This window comes from Amphiura filiformis, chromosome 3 (genome assembly GCF_039555335.1).
Source record: "Amphiura filiformis chromosome 3, Afil_fr2py, whole genome shotgun sequence".
Lineage (NCBI taxonomy): Eukaryota > Metazoa > Echinodermata > Ophiuroidea > Amphilepidida > Amphiuridae > Amphiura > Amphiura filiformis.
In genome coordinates this window covers 37393216-37405921 of record NC_092630.1, presented here as the reverse complement: position 1 = coordinate 37405921, position 12706 = coordinate 37393216, and the positions used below count along the sequence as shown (strand labels likewise).

Here is a 12706-nt window from a genome sequence, read left to right as displayed (position 1 = left end):
TAGATCACCCCATTTGTTAATTTTCAAGGAAGTTCAACAAGTACCAAAGAAATTACTCCACAATTGAGAAGGAGTGTCTAGCATTGCTATTAGCATTGCTACATTTTGATGTGTATTTGGGTACCACTGTATACCCTGTGCTTGTTTTCACAGATCACAATCCCCTCACCTTCATCAACAGGAACAAAAACCAAAGACTGGTGAGGTGGAGTTTGACCTACAAGAGTACAATCTGGACATTACACCACATTTCGCCATAATGCATTCTAGAAACGCTTGCTGTTAGAATAAGAAAAATGTTAATGCTAATTTATTGCATATTCTAGGGAAGCGTGGTTAACTTTTTAAAATAACCGAGTGAGAGGGTTTTCAAGAAAATATTTTTCCTGTCAAAACTGAAGCATCCTCTGTATAAAAGAAAATATGAATATTAACTGCACATCATATATAACGATTCGTGATACCCAATTGTGGCACATTTGATGTCGTTTAAGGGATCTAAAATGAGCGTTTATTGCGTTTCGACAGTATTTTTGTGGGACATGAGAGCACCTCAGACCTATCGAATTGCATTCTGAATACGAAGCATGTCTTTCTGATATCAAATAATTTTCATTTTTGAAAATCACAATATAATACAAATTTTATGACAAATTATAATTATAATTGATATTTTTCAAATTTTTGATATATAACAGTCCTCGAAGTAAATTATATAAATCTAATGATATATTTTAAAGTGTATGTAGCAGGGAGGAAAAGCCGACGGTCAATTGAAAATTTTGACCTTTCATATTGAAGATATGGATTTTTTCCCAAAAGACCTTATTTTTGTTTGGTGTTTTGGGGAAAAATCCATATCTTCAATACGAAAGGTCAAAATTTTCAATTGATCGTCGGCTTTTCATCCCACCTACATACACTTTAAGTATAAATCATCAGATTTGTAAATTTTACTTCAAGTACTGTTAAGGGGGTACTACACCCATTGATTTTTTTTTGCATTTTTTTGCATTTTGTGAAGAAATTACAAAAAAAATTGGACAAAGTGGTATGCAAAATGAAGGGGCAAATCTTCTCGTTTTATTGGTGGCATCGGTATCAACGTAGCTTACATGCTTTTAAAAGTAGAAGCCAAAAGGTGGTACATCACTGATGATTTAAATTCACTATATTTTGGAAAGCTTACTATCAACGGATTTCGTTAAAATTTTGGATATGTGTTGCTAACACGTTAGGGAAATAAAGTTGATATGTAAAATGGGAATAAGTGGTTCCTGATTTCTTTTATGACTTCATGAACTTGGTGCTCCACAACTATCAAAAAGGAACTGGTTAAAATGCTTCTATTTTCAATGTTGAGCTATATTTTGTATTTTTAACTTGCGACATTATTTCACTGAAACTTAATTAAGCCACAGGTAACAGGTTACCACAACCATACTACAGCAATGTTGAAAACAATTGTATTTCTTGTCACCTATACCACCATATTGGGTAGTTTTCCGTAAGCTTAGCTTTTGTGATTTTGGTAACTATTTTATATTTATTTGTGAAATCCATCTCAACTAGGCATTCTTAATTGTACTCACCATTTACATCCCAAGGTATATTAGTATATCCACCTTGCACTTCTCGATATATATCAAGTTAAAGACAGAATATCAAAATTATTCCTCATTATGATATCACAAACTCTCACATGTGTATTCAAAATTGATGCTTAAATTTGACCTGAACCAATTGACCTATAACCTGACATACGGTGACCTAATAGCCTTTTCTTCTCCTAACAACACATTATAATATTATTGACTAATGACTATACATCCATTGTGTAAGTGTTTATATATTTTGCATGCACCACTAGATTTTCTATAGAGAGTATAACAAAGGATTTAATGTATTCTATTCATGTACCCTACTTGAACATGCTGAATAGAATAAATCATGGTTTGTTATGAAACACGCATCTGAGTAACTAGGATACAGTAAACAAAATATATATAGGGCTAATATGACTTACTACAATTGTTTAAAAGCACTTTTTTCTTCTTTTTTTCATATTTTGTTTTATTTCACATGATCCGTGCATATATCGCCTAGCTATAAATGAAAAAATATTTATTTAGACCAATCAAACCAATATATGGGTGTAGTACGCCCTTAAATATCAAAAATATCAATTTTTAATGATTTGCCATAAAATGTGTATTAAATTGCGAATTTCAAAAAATCAAAATTATTTGATATCAGAATGACATTCTTCGTATTCAGAATGCAATTCGATATGTCTGATGTGCTCTAATGTCCCAAAATAAATACTGTCCAAACGTTCATACCCCAGCCCTTAAGAGGCAGAGAATTTTATTTCAATTTTATATACGCCAAAATATTTTTCTAATTGAGCGAGAATGGCGATAGAAAAAACGTTGAAAATTCCATGTATAAATGACATTAGACCCAACAAATGATTACTGTTTCGTTTTTATGGTAATCTAATCTTTTACTTCCTGAAATAAAATTATGGGTCTAATGTGGGTTAATTGTATAATTGATGAAAACATCGACGTGTATAAAAGAAGCTACAAGAAAAATGGTAGGCCTCGCCACATTGATAATCTATGCTTTTAGTATACGGCGAGTTCGTAGCGCACGTGTGAATCAAAATCGATATTGTCCCGACTAGTGTGCGTGTATAGCCTCATTTATAACACGTAGTTATCAACAATTGAGCCCTATTAATACACATTAATGTTTTTAAACAAATAAAATTCCAAAATATGGTACGTTTTCTGTCTTTGCTTGTCACTTGGTATGTTGAAGTAATGAAGTTGCGATTATATTTTAAAATTTTCATCATGACACCATCAAGCCTGATAGCCGAGCGGTCTAAGGCGCTGGTGTTATGTCAATATCGTATAGGAGTACATTCCCTCATTTCAAATATATAGTTTTGGTTTCTCTATTGTTCAGAAACCAAAAATCAAGGGATTAAAATGTGGAGATGAACTGGTATGCAATCATAACACTATTGTGCTGGGAGGACACAAGAGGGTATATATAATCAAAAGTAACCATACGTATATAATAGCCTATTGTGCTAACATTTTCATTATCGATATCTATCAACGCGGGCGACTTTTGCCGTAGGTGGCACACTTCCATGACACCATAAATTACACCCGAGTTCCGAGATTCGTTTGATAAGTTATGGATATATACGAGACCTAGGCCTACATGTAGAAATCATGTGCATATATTGAAGGGTGGGGGGGGGGGGGGTGTTTTGTTTATTTGTCTGAAATGTAAACGATGCATTATGATGTAGATGATTTGATTATGAATTAGATTATTCCCCGGAAAGCACAACCCATACCTCTTACCTATGTTCCCTCAGCCACCTATATATAACCTCCTCCCTCCCCCTCCCCACACTCGATATCGACTCTTCCCAATTATTCCACTCCACTCTTGAGCCCCCCTCTCCCCCTCCTTCCCTTCCCACTTCCCCTGTTTCTTTTTCTCCCTTACCCCCTCCCCCCTCACACACACACACACATACCCTCTTTCCCTGGCGATCTCTTCTATCTCTCTCTCTATTCTCCAATAAATAAATTGAATAAAAGTTAGTTTAAGGGGGTACTACACCCCTCGATAAATTTGTGTCTATTTTTTCATTTTTCTCAAAAACTAATAACACAGTGGTAACAAAAGTTATGTATATTATAGGGGCAAGGAATCCAACTACTACACTGGAATTTCAGTGACCCAAGTCAAGCGGTTTGTTATTTATGATAAGAAATAAGGTACCGCTAGGATGTACCTCGTTTCCTATCATATATACTGAACCGCTTGTCTTGAGTCACTGACATTTCAGTGTAGTAATTGGATTCCTTGCCCCAATAATATACATAACTTTCGTTACCAGTGTGTTACTATTTTTGAGAAAATGCAAAAATAGTCACAAATTTACCACAGGGGTGTAGTACCGCCTTAAACCAGCTTTCTATGATATTGATCTTCCGTCATGCGACATGCACATAAATAGAGTTGCGTATAATAGTGTTTATAACAATGAAGTCATAATCTGTCAAGTGGCTATTGTAATGTCTGTGGAAATATTTCGATGGTCTATATATTTTCACAGTGAAATCAAGCTTAGGCTAATTCGTAGTCTCAAGTCAATGCTTTCAAACTAAATCAATGCTTTCAAATGTAGACTGCTTTGTTCGACTTCTCTGCTCGTGAATATTGCACTGCGAAATTTAAACATTTCTTTTGTATACTTAGAGTAGGTAACTTCAAATCAAATAATTTTACGATCCACACCACTTATAAGAAACTGAAACCAAAACCGAAACTGACTGACACAAATGTTCGGTTTTAAACAAAAGGTAGAAACACTCCCTCATTTCAAATATATAGTTTTGGTTTCTCTTTGTTCAGAAACCAAAATCAAGGGATTAAAAAGTAGAGCTGATCTGATCTGCAATCATAACACTATTATGCTGGGAGGACACAGTATAGGGTATATAACCAGAAGTATACAATAGCCTATTGTGCTAACATAATTATTATCATGATTGATATCGGAAATCTATCCCGCGGACGACAGTTGATGCTCTCTGTCGAAGGTAGGTGGCATATTACACTCACGAGTTCTAGGCCTAGAAATCATATACATGCGCGTATACTGAAGGATGGGGTGGGGTGGGGAATTTGTTTGTTTGTATGAAACATAAACGATGCATGGAGATGATTTGATTATGAATTAGTTTATTATCCCCGGGAAGCACAACCCATACCTCTTTAAGAGGGGCTCCCTCCCTATATAACCACCTCTTTCCTAAATTACCCCTTTCCCCTCCTCCTCCCCTACATTCGATATCTTCATCTCGAGCTCTCCTCCCCTTCTCTTTCACTTCCAATGCTCTCTCTCATATGTTTCTCTCTCTCCCGGCCCATATCCCCCTTGCCCTCCAACCCCCCCGCACACACACACCCAATCTTCTCCCCTCTATCTTCTACTTTTTGCAGTAAAAATTGCTTCAGTAAAAGTCATTAGGTTATTAGAGGTCATATAATGGCCTTCCATCGATTCTGGTACATGGGATTAAGGACATGAATCGATTTTGTTTATAGCACCTATACAATTACAGTAGTGGCCCCTTTTGTAATGTCGAATGCAAATATTTCGATGGTCTATATATTTTCACAGTGAAATCAGCTTAGGCTATTTCGTAGTCTCAAGCCAATGCTTTCAAACTAAATCAATGCTTTCAAATGTAGACTGTTTTGTTCGACTTCTCTGCTCGTGAATATTGCACTGCGAAATTTAAACATTTCTTTTGTATACTTAGATCAGGTAACTCGAAAATCCTGTAATTTTATTCGTCACACCACTTATAAGAAACTGAAACCAAAACCGAAACTACCTGTCACAAATGTTTAGTTTTAAACAAAAGGTAGAAACAAAGAGTTCGATATCTTGTGATTCAAGTGGTTAGGCAGGACAATAGGAAACCACGTGACCAAAACCAAAACCAAAACTAAAACTATATATTTGAAATGAGGCATAGATATCGTGACCAAAACCAAAACCAAAACCAAAACTAAAACTATATATTTGAAATGAGGCAATATCATCATCATCATCATCATCGGCTGCCCATCGAGTTCGATGAAGGCTCAGTTGTCGAAGGTGATGGGTGTCTCTTTCTCCATCCTTCAAGGTACTTCTCCTTTCGCTTCCGCTCCACTGTTTTCCCAGCATCATGGATCTTCTTCCTCCAATTGACCCGGTCACTAGCTTTCGTCTCCCAGATGACGCTTCACAACATCTCTGTACCGAAGTTTCTGTCCACCACGTTTTCTCTTTCCTTCTGTGAGTTCAGCATACATCACAGCTTTCGGTAGTCTTTCATCAGGCATCCTCACGACATGACCGGCCCATCGCAGTTGGCTTTTCACTAGGATGGCTTCTACGCTCTCCATTTTGGCTCTCTGAAGCACCTCTCCATTAGGGACTCGATCCTGCCATGTTATTCCCATGATACATTTATTCCCATGATATATTTATTATTATTATTATATACATCTAAGGTGGCGAAGTTGAATGGAAGTTAACTTCTTGATGTGTCTCCGATAGAGTGTGTAGGTCTCAGTAGAATACAGCAGACAGGGTAGGACAAACACGCGATACAGTTTACATTTGGTCGCAAGTCTTATACCACGCTGGGACCAAACTCTTTTTTCCAGAGATCCGAAGGCACTGGTGGCACTCTGAATTCGTCTTGTGATCTCCAGATCGACGGAATTGTCCATGGAAATCACACTCCCCAGGTAGGTGAAATTGGTGACCGATTTGACAGGTTCCCCATGTATGTAGAGATCAGGATCTTGGTGCTGAGTTCCAGGAGCAGGTTGGTAAATGACCTCAGTTTTACTGATGTTGATTGTAAGGCCAAATGCAACTGATGCAGTCACAAAACAGTCCAACATGTTCTGCAGGTCTTCAATGGATTGAGCTACCAGGGCGGTGTCATCAGCATATAGAAGCTCTTGCACACAGACTTCTTGCCATCGGGTCTTGGCACGTAGACGGGCTAGATTGAAGAGTTTGCCATCTGTCCTAGAACGGAGGAAAACTCCATGCTGACCATATGATAGGTTGTCAGATGACATTTCCAAAACAGCTGCCAAGTAGAGACCAAACAAGGTTGGTGCCAACACACATCCCTGCTTAACACCATGACAAACCGGGAAGGACTCAGTTGTATCACCATCAACTAGAACAGTTGCCTGCATTCCATCATGAAATTCACGAATGATCTTGACAAAGATGTCTGGACAGCCATAATGCTCCAGTAGTTTCCAAAGTAATTCTCTATCGATGGTGTCAAATGCTTTGGTGAAGTCGATGAAGACTATGTAAAGTGGTCTTTGCTGTTCTATTGATTTCTCCTGAAGCTGGCGCAGGGTGAAGATTGGATCAATTGTGGATCGACTGGCTCTGAACCCACATTGGCTTTCAGGTAGTATCTTACTGGCAACTTGTTGTAATCTGGCTAGGAGAATCTTTGCAAGAACTTTACCAGCAGTTGAGAGCAGGGATATCCCTCGATAGTTACCACACTGAGTGCGGTCACCCTTCTTAAAAATAGTGACAATCATTGCATCCTTAAATTCTTGGGGCAGTTCAGCTGCACCCCAGCAGTTTTGGAAAAAACTGCACAGAGCTTGGATGATGCAAGGCCCGCCAAACTTGTACACCTCAGAGGGAATTCCGTCCATTCCATCTTCAATTTCTTGCATGGTTGGCGGCTTTTCCATTCCAGTTTTGCTTGATGATTTTACAAGGTTATCCAAGACATTTGGTGCAGTGCTAGAGGGTCGGTTAAATGTTCCTGCCATCTGATCTTGATGTCATCTTTGTCAGTTAGAAGAGTTGTACCTGAGCTATTGAGAAGAGGAGAGGCAATTGAATGCCTAGGTCCATAGACTTCCTTCAGGGCTGTGAAGAAAGCTTGAGAGTTACCACTCTCAGCCAGCTCCTGCACGGCTTCTGCTTTCTTATTCCACCATTCATCCCTCATCTGACGTAATGATCTTTGGACATTACTTTTGCACTCCTTAAACTTTCTGCTTTTCGAGCGGAGCCCTGTCCTGAGCATCTCATCCCTGGCAACTGTCCTCTCATGAAGGAGAGCCTGGATTGGTTCATTGTTCTCATCAAACCAATCTGCATTGCGACGGAGTGGTGGGCTTAGCTGTTCTCCCATGACCTCTTGGGTTGCCTTACTAAGAGACTGCCATTGTTCATTGATTGTAGCTTCCTTTGGCAGTCTCAGTGCATCCAGTTTTACAGTTAGTGCTTCCTGGAATTTTGCTCTTGTTTCCAGGTTATCGATGAGACTTCTAACATTTGCCTTCTTGGGGAGTTTAGGCTTTGTCTTCCTCCTCATGGGTTTGATATGCAGCTTACATATTGTCCGTACAAGAAAGTGATCTGTAGAGCAATCTGCACCTCTCATAACTCTGGTGGAAGTGATATCACAGATATCTCTCTGCCTTGTAAGAACATAGTCCAGCAGATGGAAGCGTTTTGAGCGAGGATGTTGCCATGAGTAGTACCATTTGTCAGGCATCTGAAAGTAGGTATTGGTCACAGCCATCTGATTCTCAGCACAGAATGAGAGCAGTAGTTCCCCGTTGGAGTTACAAGCACCTCTCCCATGATTCCCAAGGATACATGGCCAAGTGGCAATGTCACTGCCCACTCTGGCATTAAGATCTCCCAAAACCATCAACTTATCCTCATGTGGGATCTTCCTCACACTAGCTCTAAGGGCTTCATAGAAGATTTCTTTGGATTCATCTGTGTGTGACATCGTAGGAGCATAGCAGCAAATAATGGTCATGTAACGGTCTTGGCTCAGAGGCAGTCTCAGCTTGATAAGTCTATCAGAGATGGCTTGAGGAAGAGAGACTAAGTCCTTAGCAATGTTATTGGAAATAGCAAAGGCAACACCTGCCTCTCTGCGAACATTTGGGTCTCTCCCAGACCAGTAGAAGGTGTAACCTTTCTCACAAATTTGGCCCTGACCAGAGAAGCGTGTTTCCTGAAGACAGCATATGTCAATGTTGTAGCGCCCAAGCTCAAGAGCAACCAGTGCCGTTTGACGTTCAGGTCGTTTAGTGGAGTTATCAAGAAGAGTTCGTACATTCCACGATCCCAAGGTCAACTTCTTTCTTCTTTCGTTTTCTTTCTTTTGTTGTTTTCTACCGCAAGCTGGAGGATCCGCCGACCGCGGCTAGCCGGCCAGATTCAATTAGATGAGCTTTGTTTACCCCTCCTTTTATCGGGGCTTCCTCAGGTTGAGGCAAGCAGTGCTATCCCTAAATAGGGCTGCTCGGTCATGCTGAATGGCGCCTACAGGTTTCTGTCATCCATCAGAAAATCTGCGACCTAACAATCCAGCCCGCCTGCATGGGCAGATACAGCTAACAGCATCCAGCCACTCAAGCCTGCCATCACCACCTTCTCTGCCTCGCTACAGGGCTTTTCACAGCTCCGACATACGCCTACGCTACAATTTATAGTACCAGAGTTGTTGCGCACCAGCTCTGAAACTCTCTGGACCTGGAATACTTCGGATCCAATGGAACACCGAGGTGTGACGACTGGGAAGGATCCAGGTTGCCCCGCAGTACCAGCTAACTTGGTAGAAATCCAACTAACTAGGATCTTCAAGGACTGCTGCCATTATCAGGGTAGTATCAAGACTGATCTCTGCCACCAGACCCCATCCACCACTGCTGCTGCCCAGTGGCTTAACTAACCAACTGAGTTGGTCTATCCTAACAACGTCTATTTAACCCATAGCTGGGGAGAAGTGGTGTAAATGGATAAATAAATATACAAAAAAGAGAGGAGAGATAGTCACAATACCAGTTTGCGCCCACACTAGCTTTGACCTGACGCTGAGTGAAGCGTGGGTTCGAACCCCGCCGGCGCCTCTGACAAAATAAATTTCATTTATTTTTTTAAATTTCATATTATGTTAGGGAAATGTGGCTGGGAGAATGTATGTATGGCGAAGAGTGGTGTGTCTGGACATCAAACATTAAGGGAAAAGACAATGTAATGGCTGATGCCCTGTCCAGAATTGCATAAAAACTGACAAACAAAAGTTTCCTTTAAAAGGGAAGTTGTGTGTGACAAGTAGTCACTGTGTATGATGAGTTAAATACTCAAAGTTGATAATATGTTGAAGTTGATGTAAAAGATGAAAACATTTAAGAAAGTTTTCATTACATTCGAACTTTCTTCTTTTAAGGGGGAGGGTGTAATGTGCCCTGAGTAATTTAATTTAAAGGAAATCTGTACCATAAACTAATCAATGGCTAATATAGTTATATACCCCTAAATTAAACATACCAGACGGTCTATATGAATTTCGGAATATTCCTAACAAAGAAAAAGCACTTTTAATCCTTCGTTTCTGCGATTCATGGAAGCCGCCATGATAGCTCCTTTCTGCCACAAGCGGTACAGTGTAACCTTTCAAACAGACCCGCGGCGAGCGTGTGTTGCTATGGCATTCGCGACCCCCACAGCGAATTTTGGTTTTTAGTGCTGTTTTTACTTTTCGTTCTCAAAAGACATTGTTGATCATAAATATTACTTAAAATACATTTTTTATGTTCTTCTGTAGTTTTATGGGTAAAAATTGTCGCGTTTTCTTTTGAACGAATGTTGAATCTGAACTTTGGTAGTATTCGTTTCGTGTCACCAAAGTTCACGAGCGCGAGTGCTGGTGGCACGGATTTCGCTGGTTTCAAAATCAGGGTACCGTTACAGCGTAATAAAATACATCGGGTATCAATATGGCCGCCACCATGGATTACATTCTGATCGCTGATTGTCGTAAGGAATTAAGAATTTCTCCTTTATTTGGACGTATATAAGCTTGGGACTTTTACTGTTTGTCGTTTTTATTATTACTACAACTATATAGCCATTGATTAGTTTATGGTACAGATTTCCTTTAATTTAATTATTTAACTTTGTTTACAAGCTGAAAGTATTTCATGAGATGGGAAACCCCCTTGCACTTGCAAGAGTTTGTGTGTTATGGCATGTTCTAGGGGAATTCCCTTTCATTCATCAGGTGATCAAAACAAACTGAATCAGAGTTATTATTATTAATATCATAGGGGATTTTCCATATTACTCAATATTCAGTGCATAGTTGCACCATCAGGGGAATCCCTGATAACAGATTGTGAAATGGACATGATTTTGTAAAGTCCCCAGGAAGTAAATGTGACAGAATGGTCTATTAACAGATTGTGGGTATAAAAGCTGGAGGCTTGAGTTTGGACTTTACAGAGTGTCATGGGAGATTGCAAAACTCCACATGTGTGTGATGGTCTTCGGGCTTCAAAAAAGAAGTACATTTTAACCAGTTTACATAGCCAATAATTGAGCTAATTTTAATACAGCAACGAAGGAGATTGCGAGCACACAAATGTGCTCTTCCTCATCAAAGGATTAAAGTTCTTCTGTCGAATTGCTGGAGTTTGCTGGGTTTATGAAAACCACACATCTGTCAAATACAGCGGAGCTGTGTTAAAGAAACCTGTTCCCTGGAGAAAGAGTGATTGGTGACAGAAACACCATTTTTGGAGAAAGCAGCGCAAGGAGATAAATATTTGGAGAGAGCAGCGCAAGGAGATATATTTTTGGAGAAAGCGGCGCAAGAAGATATAAAGTGATTGGAGAAAGCAGGATCAATTTCGTGTGAGGATTTCATACGCAAGGATATTTCTAAACGCATGTGTACAATGGATTTCGCTGATTTTCGCAGGACAAGTGAATAAGGATATATACATCAGCTTAGATTTTGTTAGCTTAAATCAAACAGTGTATTTGTATTGTGCATTCGTGTGGGTTCGGGTAAAAGGTGATTTTGGCCTTGAGTCCAATACGACTCGTAACAATAATGACAGAATAACTGGAAGCAACTGCAAACAGCTGTTTAGAATTGTCGACTCGCTCACCAACCCGAACAAGGACCGCGTTCTTCCAACGTCCAAATCTCCTGCTCACCTCACAAATGAGTTCGCAGACTACTTTGACAGTAAGATTCGGAAAATCCGTGAAAACCTGAACTCGAGTTGCCACACCGAGCTTTCTGTTACTCTTGTCGATGATTGTTCCAGTCGTTTTGACGGAGTTCAAAGAAATGACGGAGGATAAAGTTCGTGAGCTGATCATGCAATCTGCAGTGAAAAGTTGTTCTTCTGACCCTATACCTACCCCTCTCCTGAAGAAATGTGTGGACTCTCTTGTCCCTGTCATTACGAGGATTATAACCACAGTGTTTCAAAGTTGCGAAAGTGACACCTCTAATCAAGAAAAAGTCGCTGGATAAAGACATTTACAAGAACTACAGGCCGGTCTCGCTACTCTGCTTTCTTTCCAAACTTTTGGAAAGATGTGTCATGGCTTAGTTACAGGATTATTTGACCATCCACACACTGTACACATGCACACAGTCGGCATATCGTCCTAGCCATTCCACTGAGACTGCGCTTTTAAAGGTTCAGAATGATGTGCTTCAGTCAGTTGACGGCCATTGGAGTCAGTGCTCGTCCTTTTGGACTTTAACGCTGCCTTCGATACTATCGACCACCAAATCTTTCTTCGGAGACCTTCAACTTCGCTATGGCATATCTGGCACTGCTGTAAAGTGGTTCTCCTCTTACCTCAAGGATCGCTCACAAACTGTTAACATTGACAACTGCGAATCCGAGCACCATAAGATTATCTGCGATGTACCTCAGGGATCGGTGTGTGGTGCTCCGCTATTTACTCTCTATACTGCACCAATCAGTGATATCATCTCTCGCCAGAAGTTGCAGCACATCGAGTACGCGGACGACACTCAAGTTTATGCATGTTTTGAAAGGCATGAGAGAGACTCTGTTATCCATCGTCTGGAAGCCTGCATTAGTGACATCAAAGCATGGGCAGTGAAAAACAGACTCCAGCTTATTGACTCCGAACCACTTCCACCACTAAGATTGGTGATGCGTACATCAGTTCAAGCCCGGAGGGTCACAATCTAGGAGTCACCTTTGATAGCCATCTCAGACTTAAGACTCATGTAAGCAACATTTGTATGTGGCTGGGCAT

At 40.0% G+C, this 12706-nt stretch overlaps 1 protein-coding gene across 1 annotated transcript; it reads right to left on the bottom strand.

The window, feature by feature from the left end:
* Positions 1-7355: 7355 nt before the first annotated feature.
* LOC140147244 (uncharacterized) lies at positions 7356-11869 on the bottom strand. The gene is made up of 2 exons (XM_072169024.1): positions 11618-11869; positions 7356-8816 (listed from the first exon to the last, which is right to left on the bottom strand). The coding sequence occupies exons 1-2, from the start codon at positions 11867-11869 to the stop codon at positions 7356-7358; spliced, it is 1713 nt and encodes a 570-aa protein (XP_072025125.1).
* Positions 11870-12706: the final 837 nt, after the last annotated feature.

Excerpts from the sequence above, each read along its gene's own strand:
- LOC140147244 (XM_072169024.1), bottom strand. The coding sequence starts at position 11,869 with ATGACAGGGACAAGAGAGTCCACACATTTCTTCAGGAGAGGGGTAGGT. Across the intron at positions 8,817-11,617 it reads TCTGCGAACTCATTTGTGAG|CCGCGGTCGGCGGATCCTCC; the intron begins GTGAGCAGGAGA and ends CTGGCCGGCTAG.